This window comes from Magnolia sinica, chromosome 15, assembly GCF_029962835.1.
Source record: "Magnolia sinica isolate HGM2019 chromosome 15, MsV1, whole genome shotgun sequence".
Lineage (NCBI taxonomy): Eukaryota > Viridiplantae > Streptophyta > Magnoliopsida > Magnoliales > Magnoliaceae > Magnolia > Magnolia sinica.
Genome location: NC_080587.1, coordinates 51,769,553 through 51,792,106, shown reverse-complemented (window position 1 = coordinate 51,792,106; position 22,554 = coordinate 51,769,553). Strand labels below are relative to the sequence as shown.

General features: G+C 37.4%; 1 protein-coding gene across 3 annotated transcripts in view; it reads right to left on the bottom strand.

Annotated features, from left to right (window-relative positions):
- LOC131226660 (transcription initiation factor TFIID subunit 2) overlaps positions 1-22,554 on the bottom strand; it is a 108,551-nt gene that overhangs the window by 3,586 nt on the left and 82,411 nt on the right. For 2 of the 3 annotated variants that reach the window (XR_009161960.1, XM_058222273.1), the window contains exons 17-23: positions 11,509-11,588; positions 11,324-11,366; positions 10,826-10,912; positions 4,785-4,874; positions 447-505; positions 256-346; positions 11-179 (exon numbers count right to left, since the gene is read on the bottom strand). Coding sequence is in view for 2 of the 3 variants with exons in the window: in XM_058222273.1 (XP_058078256.1) it covers positions 11-179; positions 256-346; positions 447-505; positions 4,785-4,874; positions 10,826-10,912; positions 11,324-11,366; positions 11,509-11,588 (619 nt within the window). In the remaining variant the exon portion in view is untranslated. The remainder of the gene's footprint in view (positions 1-10; positions 180-255; positions 347-446; positions 506-4,784; positions 4,875-10,825; positions 10,913-11,323; positions 11,367-11,508; positions 11,589-22,554) is intronic. The other variant, XM_058222274.1, reaches the window with a different exon arrangement.

Here is a 22,554-nt window from a genome sequence, read left to right as displayed (position 1 = left end):
TCAATCAAACCTCGTAAAGACGGCTCTTCCTCTATGAAGATCATGAAAAGAGACAATGCTTCATCAATGCCTTTGCAGTTGAACTCAAGATCAAGAAGTGCTCTACTTGCTTCAATTCGAACTTGCCAAAGAGCCGTCTCAAAATTGCGGAATGGTTTAATAAGATCAAATACACGATCCTGCAGCAATAGCATACGCGATGAATGAAAATATCTCAACAGAGCATGGCTTGTCATTTTTGGGAAGCTTGCTTACAAGTGCTAAGGAGGCTGAAAACTTCAATGCAATCTGCGTGAGAGCGCGGATGCAGCTGATTGTCAAGATCCCGTTATAGCTGGGCATTAGCCTGACATAAAAGCCATAGTATACATGAGGCCAAGTTTGCTAAAGAGGACAAATGAGAAACATAGCCTCATTCCCAAGTATATTGGCAAAGATAAATGCACCTATCAAATTGCAGTAGCCGATCAATGCGTTTGAGAAGTGATGATAAAAGCTGAATACTCTGTTAATTGATCCAAAAAGAAAGGAAAATGATTAAAAAAAAAAAAAAAAAAAAGCTTAGCTTGCCAACGTCATCTTAAAATATGGAGGACATGTTTGCAATTCAAATATTAATCTATCAGAACAATAAATAGCAGTTACACATCCACTAAAGCCATGATTCCTTTTATTTTTATTTTTATTTTCTTATTGCTTTATTTATTTTATTTTATTTTGCAAAGACTCCTACGCATTGTCAACATTTCTGCACTTTTTCCTCAATTAGGCAGAGAATTATAACTTCATTCATAAAGAAAAATACATAGAAAAGGGAGTTGCATGTTCACCTAAGCCAATATAAATAGACCCCAGGCTTGTAACATAACTGCGAACACTTAGTCAAGAACAAGATAAGAAAAACTTTCCAGTTCATCTACTGTTTGAAGACACTTATATTGGAACTTGGAAGCCTATGTTCACCCCAATTTAAATTGATAATGAGTATTGAAAAGGCCCCAAGAAACTGAAAGACCCACTTACATGATCCAAGAGATGCCAAATCGGCATGGCTTATAAACATTAAATTCTCTGAATATTTTTATCTTTCTAATCAATAACAATTCTTCTGTGAAGTTGCCACAATCTTATTAGAAAGAAGGAATATACAAGGATCCATTAAGAGAGTAGAGTGGATTGGAGTGATCAATGACAAGCATTGTTATAGTTTTTATAGAGATTCCGTCATTAGCTAAGAGGCCTAAGAAGTTATGGCGTCCCAAGACAGCTATCTACAAATTACTCGCTACCCATTCACTTCTCCCTTAATCACATTTAAGGAAACACTTTCACCTCTAAGGCACCTGATTTCACCTTCTACCAAAGCAACTACAATACTGTAGTAGTCAACTTCAAATGGTTTGAAAAATCATTGGATATGACTCAGTTTTGTCCAGGTCATATCAATTTCGGTCAACTGGGACCAATACGTATGCCCAAAGTTGTACCCCCCACTCCATAGTTTCCAAGTTTTTCTCTGTAACTTATCATGTTGTAAACATATTATTTCTTGGATTTGGCTTCTAACATATGGTCAAAACTATTTTTTCGTCATCGTCTATACCTTATCCTAACTAATTGGGTTGGCTACATGAATCTTGTTCTCCCACTCCACTACCAAAGACCATATCCTCAATTAAACCATGGGTCATCAAAATCTTTTCTTAGTATCTCTACACACATCCTTTTGGACCTTATTCAACTCACTCTTAACTGGTGCAAAATTTTTCTCTGTTGCATATGGCTACACCATCTCTCCCCGTCTCATTACCTATTGGTGGTGCTACTGATTTCCTTCGATCACATTCATAAACATTTCTACTATTGTCGTTTCTCATCTTTCCACTAATCCATCTCAACATCCTCACTTCAGCAAAGCTCATCCTATGAACATGTCGTTCCTTGACTGCCCAATATTGTCCCATAAAGCATGCTTGATAATATAGCTACCTACAATCTCTCCCCTTCAACTTGATTCGCATGCAGTGATCATATATAATTCCATAGGCACATCTCCACTTCAATCACCTAGCTCTAATTCTAAGAGTAACATCCCTCTCAATCTCTCCACTCACGAAATATCGACCTTCTAAAGGCATAATGTTGATCTATACAATCCATTGTGGACGAGACAGTGAGAAGTCTTCACACTTGCAAAAAGTAAGAGAGAGGAAGTGTAGAGTTTTAGATCATGTTAGATGAACAAGAGTGATGACTGAAGGGTATTGGTAAGGATACTGAGAACAATGAAAGTCTGAGAAACTATTTCTAGAACTTACTAAATGATCACCACTCTTAAGATATTTGGGATAAATGGAATCATGTACCGCATGCATGATTTTACAGAAAATGCAATTTTCTACAAAAAGAATAAAAATAAATGTTTTTTCTTATGTATGTTTGCCAAACATGCAGTTTTCCATATACCTAATTCTGAACAAACAATTCTAGATGATTGTTTCTTGAGAAAAAACTCTGCACTTCCGAGGAGCAACGACAAACAGGGTCTTTTTTTTTTCTTTTTCTTTTTTTTTTTTTCTTTTTTTTTTTTTTTTTTAAAGATGCAAGAATTTATTTTAAAAAAAATCAAATGAAACTAGAAAAGAAATGGCAGCCACAACAGGAAGTGAGTCTCACCTCAACTCACACACGCGTGCGCGCACGTGCATGCACACACATGTACACAAGGTTCAAAGTACACACAAACACAAAAAGGACCAAAATATTTTTTTTCTTTTAAACTTTAGGCATCTTTATTAATTTCTTTAAAATACTTTTTATTATTTTATGATATCAGTTCAGCAACTTGCTCAGTTTGTAACAAGCTGTATCATTTTTTTAAAATAAAACTTTGTTTTAGACCTGAGCAATTTCAGACCAAAATTGAGGTTTTAAACCATGTCTTGCACAATCAACAGCCTTGTGTACATCTCTACAATCAAGCTTAGGCCCACTTCGAGCATCATGAGTTCCACAGATTCTAGCCTAAAAATCTTGTTCCTCGCGAGTCCAAGATCTTCAGATGCCCCAATATCATGAGACTAGAGGTGCAACTGGGGAGTGTCGGGTTAGGTTTTAACTTTTGAGGTTAACCCAAGCCTAACCTCAAGAGTCACCCTGAGGCATGACCAAACCCAAGCTACCTAACCCAAACCAAACCAGAGGTATTGAATATTCAACCCTAAAGCAATTCAGGTTTGGATGCAATGGGTCATATTACGTGGGTTAAAGCCTACAACTACTAAACTAATACATGAAATCAAAGCCTTAACCATTGAATAACACCATTAAAGTAACACTTGTAACTACCAAAATAACAGTAGCAAAATAAAGTCTACAGTTTAACATCTATAAATAAATAATGAAAATAGATAAAGAACTCACTAATATTATAAAAGCAAAGAGAAAATACTCCAAAGCCAGCATTGAAGGTTCCACTCCTGAGCAAGGTATTCAAAATCGGTTATGTAACGGTAATGGTCATAACCGTTATGCGTTACAGGGTCCAAATGGCCGTAACGGCCGTTACAGAAAAGCAAGCTGTAATGGTCCAGTAACAAATTTTTTAAAAAATAAAAAATGACAGTAAAGGCCGAAACGGGGGCCGTAACGGCCATTACGGCCCGTATCATAACGGTAACGGTGGTGGCCGTTACAACCACCGTTACCGTTTTGGAACACCTTGCTCATGAGCCCTATTTCTCATGCAAGCCATTATTTTACGTTTTGCAAATGTTAGTCATAACAAACACACACATGCATATGCACCCACACATTCACGCACACATGCACCCACACATGTGCATGGACATAACAATATCAACTGGTGCATCGATTGATATGGCCCAGTAACAACCCCCCCTTTTCTTGGTGTTGTATATCAAGTAGTGTAAGCATGACTTGTTGTCAACCAAACAGACCCTAATCAAATAGATGTCAAGCATGATTTGGTGGATTAGGGTCGTTTGCATATAAATACAACAAAAGGGCGATGGAACCTGGAAATGCATTGTCAGATTGACTTGTTGTCAACCAAATGGACCCTAATTTAATAGATGTCAAGCATGATTTGGGGGTTTAGGGCTGTTTGCATATAAATACAACAAAAAGAAGATGGAACCTGGAAAAAATGAGTGATGGCCTACCCCCCCCTCTTCCAATATTTTGCGAAATGGTCCACTCCAATTCCATTCATTGAATCCCATTGAAATTGTCCTTTGATTCTCAAAACAGGCCTAGATCTAGTCTAAAATTTGTTCTAAGCTTTCTTCATAGTTGATGAAGAATGAGGTGGAAAACGAGAGATTTTGAAAACAAAAATTTTCAAAATGGGCCCTTTATGGTCTTGCAAGCCAGTAAATGGCAGTATCGACCCTGTAACAATGCCGATATGGCCTATGTCTTCATAAGGACTCACCCCCATAATGCATTATGGGGGTGACCGATTCCCTTATGTGTCGACCAATATAATCGTTCCTATGCAAGAAACTGAAATAAATATAGAAATCAATAACAAGCGAGCAAAAAGAAGCAGCATATGTTCATCCTAAAATGGCATAATAAATTGCCATGCAAAAACACAGGTGCAACAGTCTAATAAAATATGACAATACTAAACTTTTAATTATTGACCTATTGGATTGTCAACAGGTGTCTGAGGCTTGGAAACAGGAATACTTTGACAATAGAATTCAAAAATATAAGGAATGCCTCCATACATATTGAAAAGGATAATTTATGCGAACCTGCTGTCCAAATTCAAGTTCCCCAATGGACTGGACCAATGCAGCAAGCCAGTAGACATCAGAGTAAGGATTCCCATTGTTATCGTTATACTGAAAGCCAATTAATAAATCAAATCCTCATGAATATAAACAGAAAATAAATACAGTGCATAACAACATCCATAAGAAATAAAGGGCATTCTAATTTATATTCTAAAAATAAAATTTAAAAAAAAAAAAAAAAAACGGCTAGCTAAAACGGCAAACATTAGAAAAATGAAGTCCCTCTTAGTGGAACATGGAATTATAAACCTCACATGTTACTTAGCACCAGTGTTCGAAATATCGGTATCGTGTTACGTATCACACCCTTAGGATACAGATACATATCGGTTATCGCATGGGATATATCGGTTGTATCGCGTAATGTATCGTTGTTGTTGGAAACATGGGGAAACATTGGAAATTGGTCGAATTTTTCAATGAAATTCCAGTGATTGTTAAAAAAGACATCAATACACACTTACAAATCAAAACATTACAAAAAACAAGTGCACATAATAGGTTTTATTTGTAAGGGGTCCTAATCTATGCGTTGTCTAACTGAATTAATGCGAGTATATTCAAAGTTTATTCATATAATTTATAAATGTAAGAAGACGTGTGGAAACACAAGCAATACATTCAAAAGTGAAAGAAGAATCACTAAATCAGGTTACATACATGTTTGATTTTATGTTTGGAGACAAAGATTGCAACCGATTTGCAAGAAATTGGGAAATTTTAATTTTTTCCAATTTTCCACAACTCGGTCCTCAAAATCTCAAAATCGAAGCTCCTAATTCATGATTTTTCATGCAAAACATGAAAAAACATGGATTTGTAACAATTCGACATTGATTTTAAATGATTTACAAAAAAAAAAAGGGAACGAAAATAAAAAATGCTCACCGGATCGAACATGTGGGATATATCCCACTACTTGTTCGTTTCATATTGCACATGTGGGATACAATATCGTGGGATATATCTGTCGATACCGTCGATATTTAAAACACTGCTTAGCACCAAGGTTCTGAATAATGGCTTCAGGGTGAGATAACAGTGGGCCAATGAAGCCCGTAATGGACACATTTTGTTTCCCAAAAGAATATGGAAAGTTCCAGAAGGAAGGGGGAAAACGGAAATCCGACGAAACTAACTTTCTTTCCATTGGTTAACAGTATTCAATGGTATTTCGGACCTATAGTTGCAGGAATGACGCGAAGCAGAAACAAATTCGGGTGCAGAAGCAGGGAAGCTTCTGTTTCAAAATGCTATCAAGCATAAAAGGCTAGAAAGTGGGATTGGGAGTGCGGATCCAAGGTGTGATTTGAAGCAGGAACAGCACCTGGTTAGGAGGATGTTGCAACTAAGATTTGACCATTCTGTGATCCTAAAATAAGATTTGAAGTGGGAACAGCACCTGGTTAAGGAGGATCCTGCAACCAAGATTTGACCATTCTATAGTAAGACTGCTGTCAGACTAAACTAAGATTTGAAGCAGGAACAGCACCTTGTTAAGAGGATCCTGGAACTAAGATTTGACCATTCTATCGTAAGAATGCTATCTGTCAGCCTAAACTGTTGAAAACTGATTTTATTTATTATTTTTTTTTAATTTTTTTTGGTATTTGACCTTGGCATTAAAAAGCACTAGCGAATTAGAAATCCTAAATTTTAGTGATGATTATTATAAATTTATCTAATGTTGGCTTTTGATTGTTGATATGGACCACGCCACTTAGATTTGTTTAATCATGCTCAAATCTTGTGTTTTGATCTCAAAAATGGGCTTGCATCATGTTGAAATTAGCCTTCCTATATGCTATGAATGAAGAAAATGGATGAAAACAAAGGGAAAAATAGGAAAGATCCCAAAATAATTTTTTTGTACACAGTCCATATAGATGCAGATATGGAACATATCGACCACCAATTTTCTAATCTGGCCATTTCACCCCCATATTGTGTACTATTTTAATCTGTACGTTTCACCCCTGTATCTCGCATCCGCATCAGCCATGGTTGATATGCAAAGATATGAGACCGCTGTATCATACAAAACAGTTTTCCTAGAGTTAAAAGTGAATGGGCTCTCATATAAGTATCATTATTCATTAGTAAGTCAATGGATACAAAATGGAAGATAAAAAAGAAAATGCATTGATCAGATAAAAACTTTCGAAATGATTAAGGAGAAATCAAATTCAAGTTAATGCTACCAAAGGGCCGTGCAAGATGGCTGATCAAAGATCTGACCAATCCAACCATCCATATTGTATTGATGATGATCTAGACTAGATCCATAATCTGATGATAAATTTGATAAGACCAACAGTCAGGTTACAGTGTGGAGCTCATGGGAGCATTTGAATGATCTTCAACGTCATAGGATTTATTTATTTTAATTAGAGTGATCATGACTAATCAACAAGTTTTCCATGGCATTTCTGTCACCTTCTTAGTGGGCCACTTTTTGTTTATCACGATGTCAAAACAACCCACAATTGGCCCTGTTTGAAAGCCTATTGAGTTAGCAAACAAGCCCAAGATCATGCAAATCCTATAGCATTTGAATGACTAATTTCCATTTTACAACCAGCTTATATGGCTACGAAGGGGTTCAAGGGCACTGTTGTTGTTTTCTACAATGTTGCAGAATCCTACGATTTACGATATACAATTTGAGTTGAATATGAAGCAAAACGATTTGAATCCCACCTTGAATCCCTTTTTATATGAATACTACAATTCAGAGCTGATACACTAATTTTTTAAAGGCTGGGCTCATTCGATCCCGTATCGCATAACGCATTAGGCCGATATAGATACGAAACAACCATACTGGCCAATGCGATACTGATATCGAAGACTATGATTACACCCGATATCTATAACACTGACATGCAATACATATAATATCGGCCAATATTATCGATAATTTCGGTGACGCCAAGAACGCTACTCACGCCTACACTAAAATACATTCCAACCAATATGCACCCAATCAGTACTTTCTAGCCCGTGTTACATTACGAATATGTCAACAAGGTAGACACTCACACTTTTTGTACCCATCCAACATATGACCACCCTTTGCCCTGCATCGTCCTTATCACCCAAATCCACACCCATAATTTTTATGGTTTATATATCAATCCATGTTCATGATCATCATATTGCTATGAAAGAATGTGACCACTTGTAGACCAACCAAAAGCACTCCATTAACAAAATCCATCTGAGGGACCAAATAAGTGCAATAAAGACGTGTGGATACGAGAAGAATCATGAAAGTTTCAGATAAACTCAAGGAAGATCTTGATAAATTCACAAAAACATTGAAGAAGGCCTCCAAACCTACAAAGATATCCTACAAAGATAGGGTGGATCTAAATTGGTAGGATCAAAAGATATAGACAAAGATATATCTGAACATGTTGCGATCTAAGACAAATCCCTCATTGAATTGATCAATGGATGATAGATATACGAAGGAATCTAAGGGTGACACAATGGACGAGCCATAGATCACAATGGAAGGCAAAGTGGCGGAAAGTACCATAGTAATATTGGTGAATTAAGAAAAAAAAATTCTAGAGTTGGTCGTGAAGGACTTATTCTAATAACTATCAGAACCCACAAAGTTAGTGGCCAGCCACAACATAGGTGACATCGCAACAATAAGAAGTTGTTTAAGAGAAACAAGTGAAGCCATGATCAATGTTCCAATCATCAGAGCCTACAATCCAACATGTGCAAGAGATTGATACTACCATCTTCAACTCAAGTACAAGTTCTTTCCAACACTAGGTGGAATTAGTGTTTGAAATATTGGTATCGTGTTACATATCACATCCTTAGGATACAAATATGTATTGGTTATCGCATGGGATATATCGTTTGTATTGGGTAATTTATCGCACTTTTTGGGAAACATGGGAAAACATCGGGAAATTTTGTTGAATTTTTCAATGAAACTTCAAGGATTGTTAAAAAAAAAAAACCTTAATTCGCACTTTTAAATCATAATATCTCAAAGAAAAAGTGCACATAATAGTGTCCTTTCTATAGGGTCCTAAGCAATGTTGTCGAATCGCATATGCGATCATGTGCGATCACACAATCGCATATGCTGCCACATATTTATTTATTTATTTGAAAAATTAATATATATATATATAAAGGGAAAATTCAAAAAAATGTAAACAAATATAAGAAACTAAGAAAAACTTTTCTAAGTTAATAGATAACTAATTTTACATATTTAAAATACATTTGAGAGAGATAAAATCAATTAAACAATGAATTAAACATCAAGTCATCGACATTTAACAATATAGTTAACATGAAGTAACAACAAAATCAACAAGCTATTTATTTATTATTGTAGAAAATCAACAAGCTATCTTCCTTGAAATTTGAAAGTACTTGAATCTTGATCCTCCAACTTCCAAGAGAGAGAGAGAGAGAGAGAGAGACCACTTGTAATTAAGAAATGTAAGAGAGAGAGTAAGAGAGTGTTGAAGTGAGAATATTGCAAATGGAGGAGATTTGGAAGCCTTATTATAGGCAAAATGTTGTTTTTTTGCAAGAAAAATAAAAATAAAAAATTCAAGGTGCCATGGCCAATATGCGATCGCATATGCCATATATGTGATTGCATATGCCATGATCGCATATGTGATTTGCATATGGATAAGTGCATATGCGGTCCTAAAATATGCGCTATCTGACTAAACTAATGCAACTATATTCAAATTGAATACATAACAATTAGATTGTATGTGATGATCATTTAATCAAATTGAATACTTCAAAATTAGTCTCAATTGACAGCTGGTTGAAGGGAAATGTTGAAAAAAATATATTTTTTTATTAATTTTAATTTAAAATATTTTTAATTTCCAAAAATTGACAAGGACTCGACAAATCAATAGATCAACCCTCATACATGCTTGATTTCATGTTTGGAGTGCAACATTGCAAGCAATTTGGGAGAAATTAGGAAATATTTGAATTTCCCCAATTTTCCCCAAATCGGACCATCTACGCTCAAATTTTAAAATTAGGGTGCATGTGATGATCATTTCATCAAATACTCTTAAATACTTTGAAATTAGTCACAATTGACAATTGGTTGAAGGAAAATTTTGAAAAAAAAAAAAACATGGAGAACATGAAGAACCAATGGATATCAAAATCAAAGCTCAAGTCCATGATTTTTCATGCAAACATGAAGAACCAATGGATTTGTAACCATTTGACACTGACTTGACATAATTTCAACAAAAAAAAAAAAAAAAAAGGGATCGGAAATTGAAGATGCTCATGAGATCGAATATGTGGAATATATCAGCACTACTTGTGTGTTTCGTATCACATAGGTGGGATACAAGATATATTGTGGGATATATCGGCCGATATCTTTGATATTTAAAACATTGGGTGGAATTGATGTAAACATAATGTCGTGCTAGCTAACCAATCAAAATTCTGACCCATGTAAGCTTATATGGTTTTGATGGGATTCAATGACATTTGGTTATTTCCTATTATATTAGGGCTTTCTTCTAGTTGTAAAAGGTCGATTTAAAGACCCCCATGTTTGTAACAACCCAATATGTTATCTTTGAAATTAAAAATCAGCTATGGAGTTTTTCATGGGTTATAGCATGTTTGGGTATGGGTTGCTTGCAGTAGACGTGACTGGGCTTATTCAGATCTTGCCTATGGTAGAACTGACAAGTAGTGGGCTGGTGGAAATCCTTTCGACATTCTTCGCTTCATCTATTGTGGTTGCTTTACTACAAACTTGAATCTTGATCTACAGAAAATCGCAACCCAGACTGGCCCACTACCTACCGGTCTGCATTACGACTCAAAATATGTAAAAGACAAACAAATTAAGAAGGCAACTCTTTTATGAACTTGCAAAAGTTGCAACCGGTTGATGGTGCACAATATAGAAAAAGAAAGACAATAAGTGAACATCAAATTACTATGTCCAAACAATTTACCTTTAACAGTTCTGAAACAAATTCAACTGCATCTCTTGGACTTTTCTGGTCCGTTGCTCTAACCATTGCAATTGCATGTGGAATAGCCTATTGAAGAAAAGAGAAAAATCAGAAATTCCATCCTAAAATCGAGTTGTCTTAGTTGTCTCCAAATTGGCAATAAACAAAACTATGATAACTAAATAGGTCCATCTAATATCATGAGGGTTACTTTAACAGTGTAGAGGTCAAATCTGAATAAGTAGGATCCCCAGTAAAATGAACTAATGAAAAACAGTAGGGACTCAAATTTCGCATGTCTCATTATTCCAAGAACGAGGATACAAAGGATTTCCTCAGTGAGCTACAAGAATCTTTTCCCTAAATTTAAGATCTTGTTGAACATGCTGAGAGTAAAATCACTTCTCAAATGCATAAAGATGCTGTACTGCAGCAATGCAATGAAATTAGCAAGGCTACATAGCACACACACTACTTAATCCTACCTCACTGCATTACCTCAAGAACAAAGTACTCAGAAAAATCATGGAAGTCATTTGGCCTGGCAAGGAAAGAAAAGGAATAAAAGTAGGTGAAACAAGTAAAGCCAACAAATAATTTACAGTTGGAGTGTACTAGTATCACAAATATACAAGCAGCCAGCATGACCAAGTGCCAACTGCAAAACAAGTGAAGAACTTCACCTAGGCATTCCAATGGTTGCATCAAATCTTCGACTTTTGTAGAACTTTATTAGATGGAGTAAACCAGCATAATCAGTTTCCTGCTCGACAACAATTTAGAGAAAATAAATAGTGGGACCATGTACGAAGGCCTGAAATTAAATTGGCAAGGTGGTATATCAAAAACATGCATTCCCATTCGAAAAAGAAAGGGGACTAACTCTTATGCTATAGAATTGTTAAAGAAATAACTTGTATTGTTGGTTTCTTTTCGAAGTTATTTGTCGCACAGATTATATTATTCATTTGTATTACAATAGGTCACACCCAGATATCTCGTACATGAATGGGAAACATCAATTTTCATGTGAAGTAAGGAAGCAAAGTCTGACTACAATTTCATTCATCACAAGGCAAGTAAAAAATGGACCCTCCTTCAGCCTTCATGCAGCATTGATTCTTCCAAATTTTATGATCAGTTGAAGGGTTCAGTGGCTAACTGATACAGGACCGATGCATGAACTAAGTAACATGTGAGATCAAATAACCGAATTAAGATATTTAACAAAAAAACAAAAACGTCGTTATATTCATTACAAATATCATGAAAATTAAAAGAAAATCATGCATAATCCTGACCTAAGCTACCAACATCGTAACAGAACATTAAATAAAAAAGAAACTAGGATCTAATGGATGTAGGGACATCCAATTAGCATAGGGTATAATCTATTTCAAAATAGGAAACCTAATACAATCTAGGGTGAAAATTAAGGTTTGGGTAATTTTAGGAAAGTAGGAAAATCAGGAATTTTAGGTTTAGGGTTAGGGTTTCGGGGATGGAAGAAAGGGGTTTTAATATAATGATGGTGGGAAACCAAAAGGGGTGGGTGTGATTCACATGTGTGTTGTGAGAGGATGGGTTTATGTCGGTTAGGGTTTGGATTATGGATGGGTATGGGAAAGTTGGGTTTGGGAGAAGACGAAGATTTGGGATGAGAGAATTAAGAATCTGAAGAAACTACCTGGATGGGGAAGAAAAGAGAAGGTGTGGGGATAGATGGAGACCTCGAACCTTCGTTGATGAAGATTAACCTCGCACCAATCTTCCTTCCAAATCGCATGGAAGTATCTTCAAATTGCATGAAGATGGGAGAAGAAAATAAGAGCTTTTCTTTCTTCTTTTTTTAATCACAAAATTCAATTGGAGTGGTCACACACCCCCTTCTTTTTATAGATCCAAGAAGTTTCACAAAAATCCCCCTATCTTGTGAATTTTAACAAAAATAGCTGTAGTCAAAATAATATCAACTAAGACACTCATAATATGTCCAAATATAAAATAATCACAAACTAAATCCTAAAATATGATAAAATCTAAAACTGATGTGGACGATCAATGGCCCGATTGTTGCGTCCTTCTGATCCAACGGTCTGGATCACTCCATAAAGCAGCCCATGTGCATCTTCCCAGTGTGGGGTCTTCCAGATGCTCGCACATGTACATAGGGTCTTCAACACGATCACGGGTACTCGCCTAGCCATAGGGAAATCGGCGTGGCCCGCCTCCTTTGATACATACGTAAGGGTGTACATGACGTGATGTCCTCATCATTGATCATTTCCATTCTAAAGGTAATTTTGAGTAAAAAGCTTCCCCCAACTATTAAGAAGGTTATTTGAAAGAATGAAATGGTAGGATTTTTTCTGCCTCACTTTTCTTCCTTGGCCAATGTTAATGATATGATAATTGTGTCTCTCATGAGTAGGGGAGGGACTAATTAATTAAGTTCACCAGGGTTGTTACGGTACCTTGAATTTTCAACAAATTGAAAGATCGTCCAATCATCCATTGGGAGCCCACTAGTGGAAGCATGGCTGATCGATTAAAGATCAGGTCCACCCAATTGTCTAATTTCAAGATCCAACCATCCATATTGAAGTTCAGGACCACATCAGGGGTCCAAAATGAGCTGACAAAAGATAAAGACCTTATTAGGGGGTCCAAGCTTAGTTGATGATCAGGACCTTATCAGGGACCAGATTTAGTTGATGAAAGATCAGGACCTTATTAACGGTCCTAATGAGTGTTTCGGACTAGCTCAATGGCCAATTGACTTGTGCGGCCCACAAGAACAATTGAATGGCCACAAACAACAGACTGGTTGAAGTGTGGACCCCGCAAGTCCAACCGACAACTCTTTTGGGATTTTATACCACAATTCTTTATGTCAAATCTTCATGGGTAGCTCGTGACAAAGAGAACGATTTCTCACATCTATTACCATTCTGGTGATCAAATTGTGAAGACATCAATTTTCAGGAGGGACTTAGTGACAAAGAAATTGATGAATTCATCAAACGCTTGGATAACTTGAGTAGGTGTAGTGTTACAAAAATCTAGAAAGTGCTGGGTGTTTCTTTGCAAAATTGTCTTACTCCATGTCATCTGGGAAAACCAATCAGCAATCAGAGCCTTGACATCATGTGGGGATTTATCCCTCCTAGGGTGATCACGAATGTTTGGCTAATCAGAAGGAAAAAGTTCTTACCATTAACCAGTTGAGGGAAAGAAGTATGATCTAATGAATGTCAATATCTTATGCCTCCGAAACATTGAATTGGTGGATCACTTATTATAATATCGAGAATTCTCACGAGGCTTCATCCAAATGTGCTAGAGTGATGCAAGCCCGCAGCCCATCATAGGGCACAAATGTGCTGATTTTTTTTTTTACTATTTATTTATAGAGTTGGGGACCTAAATCAAGGGTTGCAATTTACTATTTCTAGAAGATATGTGGCTGAATTAAAGATGTGATTGAAAATTCGAGGGCGATGTGATTGAAGATATAAGGCTGATTTAGAGATGTAAATACGATTATTTTCTATATTTGCTTTTACCATTATTAGGTTTTCACTATCTTAGGTAGGTTAGACTGATTTGAAATTAACTCTGATTGATTTGAAATCAATTCCTTACTTGGGGGAATTCTCATTAGAGATTCGCTTGAGGGGAGGTGAACTCCCCCATTTTGGTATCAGGCTAGAGGTACTCTTTGGGAATTTTTGATTCTACGGCATCTCCTAATGGCATCGAAAGCAGTGACATAGGAAGAGTTCCCGCAAGCAGCTCAATTGATCTGTGTAGTCACAAAGCGAGTAGATCAACTTACCCGTACGGTAGGTAATCTGACTAATCAACCGGGAGAACTCCAACATAGAGGAAATCCGAAGACCGAAGTTGGAGCACGTGGCTACGTATGGGAAAGTTCCCACCAATTTCAAATCACATGAACGTGGCTACGAAGTTGAAGACACAAACAATCGAATACTTCGATTATTGGAACGTGACAAATAATCCAAAATAAAGTTAGGCATTCTGGAATTTCATGGTCAAGTACATGTTGATGACTTCATCAATTGGCTAAGCAAGGTGGAAAAGATATTCGAGTACAAGGAAATCGCAGATAATCGTAAGGAGCAGTTAATAGCTTTGAAGTTTTCCAATCACACGTTAGCATGGTGGAATGATCTCAAAGCCAAAAAAAAACTATCAATGTAACGAGAAAATAAATTCCTAAGAAAATATCAAAAAAGAAGTTAAAAAGGAAGTTCCTACCCGCGACTTATGCTCACGGCCTCTATCAAAGAGCTCACAATCTACAATAAGGGAACAAGTTGGTAAATGAATATATTGAGGAGTTACATACATTGGCATCACGAACAAGGTTTCATAAGTATGAAGACTAAAAGACTTCAAGAAATCTTGGTTGTTTTTGCCCATATATCATAAATGAATTGGCTTTCAAATATATATTTAAAATGTTCAATGCATATAAACTTATGTTGAAACCCAAATAGATAATTAATTGGAGACTTAGGTGATGATTTAGTGCACCATGAAGGCCATCATCAACAATAGGGAAGCATGGTAACTTCCCACCTAAGGCAACCAAAAGGCCTCCCATAGGCCGAGGGATAATGGGCCAATGGTCAACAATAAAGCCGAGCCACAACCCGAGAGGAGATGGTTATGGACAAGGGGCTAGGGCACCCAAAATGGGACAAAGCAACAACTTTCATGTGCTTTAAATATGGGCAACCTAGATATCATTCTTTTCACTATCCTAAACATCAAGCCACAATTAAAGTGAATTTGGTTGAGGAAGAAGAATATATTGAAGACACTCCCAACCGAATACAAATGAAAGTAGAAGTGGACAAAGAATATGAAGAACATGCATTTGAGGATAAGGTACATGTTGGGGAAGATGTAGCAAGTGTGAGTGGTGATAGGGGGAGTCGTTGGTTATCCAACGGAATATGCTATCAATGCCTCGGGTGGCTAATGAGGGGATATGGTTGTGCACAATTTTAATAGGAGGGAAGGAGCAGTGAAAACATTGTTTCACAAGAAATGGTGGATAAATTAGAATTCAAACAACAAAAGCTTTTGCGACCATATCAAATTAATTGATTCAAGAAAGCTGAAGAAGTTTCTATTAACCCCGAGTGCTTGGTTTCCTTCTCTATTCAATCTAAGTACAAGAATGGGGTGTGGCATAATGTGGTCATGATGGATGCATACCACTTTTTTCTTTTTTTGGTAGACCATGGTTGTGGGACTGAAATATGGTGCATTTTGACTCAGGCCAACACCTATTCCTTTGTCAAATATGGTGTTAATATCACGTTGCACCCAATGAAACATCTTCCAACTCTCAAAATGATTAAGAAGGAAAAAAATAATTCAGTGTGCAGAAGTTAAAAGAGGAAAGCAAGGAGTCTGGCATTATTTATGTCTCAATTTCTAAAGAAGGCATGAAGCAAGCATACGTTCTGCCTCCCATCCAAGAACTCTTTCATGAATATGAAGACTTTGTAACCAAAGAACTCCGAGTAGGACTTCCTCCTATGAGGAACATTCAACACCACATTGATTTAGTACTAGATTTGAATTTTACCGAATTTTACACACTTGCGATGAGTGCAATTGAACATGTCAAGCTCCACGACAGGTTCCTTGAGTTGCTATAGAAGAGTTCAATTCAAGAAAGCATATTGCCATGTGTTGTTTATGCATTATTAACCCATACGAAAGATGGATGTTGGAAGATGTGCGTGGACAGTCATGCAATCAACTGAATACTATCAAGTGCCGGTTTCCTATTCCTCATTTGGACGATATGTTGGACATACTGCATGAAGAAAAGGCCTTTTAAAGATCGACCAAACAAGCGGATATCAATCATTAAACAGAAATTCGGCCCAAGGAAAAATGGAAACCCACATTTAAGACTCAAGACAAGTTGCACGAGTAGCTCGTCATGCCATTCAGCTATTCAAATGCCCCGAGCACTTTCATAAGGTTGATGACAAAGGTACTCTATCCCTTTATGGGAAAGTTTTTAGTTGCCTATAGGGGTGCACACGAGTCGGTTCGGTCCAGTTTTGGGGTGAAACCGGAACCGAACCGTTCCTAACGGTTTTACAAAATTTGGAACTGGAACCGGACCGTTAGCACCTTAGAACCGAATCGGAACTGGCCGACCGTGAAAAACGGTTCGATTCCGGATCAGTTCCACGGTTCTGGGCTTTTAAAAATCTAGCCCAGTTAGTTGATTTGGAAAAAAACAAAAAGATGAAGAAAGAGAAGAAAAAGAATAGAAGAAGAAAAGAATAGAGATTGTGATGTACCTTTCCCTTCATTCTCTGGCAAACATTCCACCACTTCACGGCTCGCAGATCTTAATCCTCCGAAACAAAGACCCTATCTAGGCTAAAATCCCTATACCCAATATCTGTCCGGACCCGAACCATCCGTCCATTAGAGGAGATCTTTAATGCCTAACGGGGCTTGTCTTTCTGATCAGGGTAGTCGCGGATCCGGCCAATGACTTCGACAGGGTGATCTGTCGATGGGTTTTCTTTAACAGCGAATGTCGGGTTTGGAGATGGGTGTGTGCTTTTAATGCCAGTGAGATGAGGGCGTTGTTTGGATTAGGGGGTTTTAGGTGTGGTTCCATGGCTTGGAATTGGTTTTGCAGGAGTAGTAGGGGCCATGGATAGAAATGGAGATTTTCTTGGATTCTTTGGAGAAATGAAGGTGGGAAGATGGATCTAAAGGCTGCAGTTTTAGGGTTTTGGAGATGGATTCTGAAAGAAGCTGGTTTTGAGATGATGAGCAAAGCGTGGGATACTGAAATGAAGAAGAGTAAGAATTAAGAGAGAGAGAGAGAGAGAGAGAGAGAGAGGGCAGAGGGAGTGTGGCGAGAGAGAGGGCAGAGGTCGGGGAGTGCGGCGCGAGAGAGAGCAGGGCGTTAAAGTGCTTAGGCAACTAAGGGTTTTTTTTTGGCTTTTAAATACTTCGGATCGACGGTTCCTGTCATGGATCAGTTCTACGTTTTGGATATATGGCTCGGTTAACGGTTCGGATCAACGGTTCGGTTCGGTTCTACAGGACCCTAAACCGGAACCAATCCGTAATCAACGGTTCGGAAAATTTGGGAACCGGAACCCAACCGTTAACACCTTGGAACTGGACCAAACCGGACTGATCCAACTGTTCTGGTCCGGTTACACGGTTCCAACGATTAAATGTGCACCCCTAGTTGCCTATTTTGATGATATTCATATTTTTAGTCCTCGTTCATTTGTTCACCTTGATCATTTCCGACAAATATTTGATTTTCTAGGGAGTGAGTCACTATTGGTTAACTTCAAAAAATAGTCCTTGTCAATAGTATTATGTTTTTTGGGTATGTTGTGTTTGTAGGAGGGGTTAAGGTTGATCAGGAGAAAATCAAGGCCATCGTAGAGCGGCCCACCCCATGAATTTTTGAGGTTTGTTCTTTCCACGACTTAAGAGACATTTTACTGAAGATTTATCCAAAATTTCTGCACCATCATTACACCTATCACCAATTGCATGCAGGGCAACTTGAATGGACTAAAGCGGCATATCAAAGTTCTAGTGACATTAAAAAAAAAAAAGACGACGGAGGCTTCAATTCTCTTATGGATTTCAATAAAATCTTTGAAGTGAAAAGCGATGCTTCAAATGTTGGCATTGGCATAGTGTTGAGTAAATAAGAAAAGCTAAGCACTTTCCCAAACGAGAAGCTTAATGATACACAGAAGTACTTCGCTGCATATGATCTCGAGTTTTATGCAATGGTCCAAGCAGTATGACATTGGAGACATTACCCGATTCATCAGGAATTCATTCTATATTCCGACCATGAGACATTGAGAAATCACAAGTCTCAAAAGGTTCTCGTCATGGGAACTGGATGGCTTTCCTACGAAAATATACTTTCCTTTTGCATCAAAAAGTTGGAATTCATAAAAAACGATATATGTTGAGGGTGGTTATACTAGGAACTCTAGTAGTGGAGGTCGTCGAATTCAATGAATTAAAAGAACAATACAAAGAGAACCCCATTTTTGACAAAGTACTTGACAGGTGTGTGTGAATGATTGAGATTTAAAAGTGTGAATTCATCCCACATGATGGATGTAACAACCTGCGATTTTCGGTGCTTGTTTACCCGTACATGAGTGTGTACGGTAGCATTTATTCAATCATACGTATGTAGATCAGTCGATTTTAACCTTTCATCTCTAATCTAGCTTGAATTTAAACCATAAGGAGTACTCTTCATCCATAAACCAAGCCACCCAACTGGTGATTCTTAAGACGAACCATCAAATACCATAGTATTCTCACCCATTCATCAAAATCAATCATTGATATAACCTATCACCATCATATGCAGATATTTGACCATTCACCTTGATTTTGGATCACCCGATTATAGTAAACTAACTACTTAACCTCCATATCCGCTCGTACGCATATCGAATTGAGATTTTGATTCATTCATCGTGTTCGTCACCTATGACAATGCTTAACCTACTGTCAAAACTATGATCTAGATAAGTTGCATACATGAACAAGTCCCTGGAATCTAACAACGTACGTTCCTAACATAGACCACATCCCAAAAAAAAAAAAAAAAAAAAAACTTGTACGTATCCGTTTACGAAATTGACCCTACAATAACCTGTATACATGATTAATATCTTAGCCATCCAATAACTTTAATTTTAGCCTTTCATCTGACCGTCTATTGTGTTTGTATCCGCCAAACGGGCCATCTAAATATCGAAATAAACTATTCATTCGAAAGATCATACAGTGTACATCAAAACTACCAGTTAGTTTTCACATAGGATATTAACATACATTATTGTGAATTATAGATATGTGTGAGCCATTAAAAAGGCATCTTGGCCATCTTGGTGAGATCAAGGCTCAAACTTAGTCCGTTGATAGAGCACGCAAAATGGCAGGTCATGGTGAAGTTCCGCCGAGAACAGACGATTTGAATGAGGGTTATGGGCATTTGAAATCTTCCTTAAAAATAAAGGATGAGAGACTTTTGGTCTCTGTACCAGGATATCCAAATATAATATATTGTATTACATACTTTTATAAAAAAAAAAGTTAACAGCACCGTGTTGTCACACATTGTGAATATCACATCTCAACCTCCTTCAGTTATGGAACGGAAGTGGATCCCTGACCCACCAAACACATCACCCCTTTCATCACAATGGGACCCACTAAGAGGATCCAAACCAATCATCAAGTCTGGCCACAGGGAAAGCTCCAATGGTTGGCAGGTTCAAGCCAATTTCAAATTGTGCGACACACCTGATTACTAGATAAACTCCATTTTTAGTCTCGTACAAGATCTGGAAGTTGAATTAACAAAGTGGATTTTCCAGTTGATCAGCGTGGACCCCACATGATCTGACTGTTATACATGTGCACAGGTAACTAGAGTCGGAAACCCAGATTTCGCGCGAGCTTGAGTTTCAAACCCCGTTGTCGTTTTCTGGGATCTTTCCTACTCAAACACAAGATTGTTGTAAAACTAAAAGAGGATTCTTATTTAATCCTAACCGTCCGAGCTAGACGAGCCCAGCCATTCAGTGCGTATAAACGGAATCGGCGAGAGATTGTGTTTAGTTCTCTTTGCGCTCAGTACATATAATAGCTTTGAAAACCCTGGAATCCTGATATAATCCTAGCCATCTGAATCACTTCGAATCTAATTCCAAATCACCTAGGATTCCCAAATATCCACGATTGCCTGTAACCAGTGTTCGAAATATCGGTATCACGTTATGCATCGCACACTTGGGATATAGATACATATCGGTTATCGCATCGGATATATCAATTGTATCATGTAAAATGTATTGTTGTTGTTAGAGACATGAGGAAACATTGCGAAATTGGTTGAATTTTTCAATGAAACTTCAGTGATTGTTAAAAAAGACATAAATACACTTATAAATCAAAACATTACAAAAAACAAGTGCACATAATAGGTTTTCTTTGTATGGGATCCTAATCTATGCATTGTCTAATTGAATTGATGCAAGATATTCAAAGTCTATTTATATAATTTATAAATGTAAGAAGACATGTGGAAACACAAGCAATGCATTCAAAAGTAAAAGAAGAATCACTAGATCAGGTTACATGTTTGATTTTATGTTTGGACATAAAGATTGCAACCGATTTGCGAGAAATTGGAAAATCTTTATTTTTTTTCAATTTTCCGTAACTCCGCCAATCTCCTCCAAATCTCGAAATCGAAGCTCCCAATCCATGATTTTTCATGCGAAACATGAAAAATCATGGATTTGTAACAATTTGATACTGATTTAACATGATTAACAGAAAAAAAAAAAAGGATCGGAAATTGAAAATGTTCACCGGATTGAACATGTGGGATATATCACACTACTTGTGTTTCGTATTGCTCTTGTGGGATACAAGATATATCGTGGGATATATCGGCTGATATCGTCGATACTTAAAACATTGCCTGTAACAAACTTGTGATACTATGGCCGTCTAAATCTCTTGCCCAGAAACTTCCTGTATGGGCCATCTTGAACCTGCAATTGGACCCCTTTTTGCTCTCTTACCCATCTCAGCCCTAAGGAAACCAATGAAAGGCGTAGATCTTCCTTCCATATTTCCATCTCAGCCCTAAGGAAACCAATGAAAGGCGTAGATCTTCCTTCCATATTTTGCAGTGGACCCCAACTACTAGCCATAACCCAGAAAACTTGTAGTTATCAGGACTCCTTCCATTTTAAGTAACAGCAATGCCGCACACGTTCTTACATTCTCAATCTGTGTCAAGCCCTCCCTCTAATCTTAGCCATTAAATCTCCAAGTTCCGACCTTCTTCCAACACTCCTCAATGCACAAGAACCTTTCCACAGCCGTCAACCAATCAAAGAACTACATTCTCCACTTCTTTCTCCACCTTCAGCGTAAACAGTGTATTTTCAACTGCAACTTTCTATTTCGAAAACCACTGGCAAAAACAATCCCAACTTCCAGTTCTTCTTATCCACAAATTTCGTGGGACCCATAAGAACTTTCCCCAACCATCTGTTCAACGAAAAACTCACTGATCAGAAATTCAACATGATTGCACTCTTAATTCTTGCCGAAAACCCACTAGCAGCCATTCGATCAGAGACCATTTTGTTGTGTCCAAAATTGCTTTCTATGGTCATAATTGAATCCCAGACTTACCAAACGACTTCATTCGACCAATCACGGGACTTCCATACTTATGCTGCAAATGATCTTGTACTCTACGTTGTCTCGAACTCGAGTGCAACTCCAGTTGTCGCACGCAACTGTTGCTGCAACCCCTTCTATATCTACGATTTTGGAAGCATTTAACAACCCTATTCATCATGTCCATAATACTAGTAGAAATTCCCAGAAAACCAAACAGAGAGAGAGAGAACGTTGGATAGCTAGATCCGGTAAGTTTATGATTCGTTTTTTATTTCTTTTTGTGCATTCAATCTATTTTCATCGGATCTATGCAATGAAAGAGATGGATCGGCCACACGTTCATTGCATCATTTTACGGAATCTCACGATGAAAAGACTCAAACCTTATGCGAAATCTCGTCGTAGAAATTGATGTGAGGTAGTTTGAATGTGTCAGCTTAGAC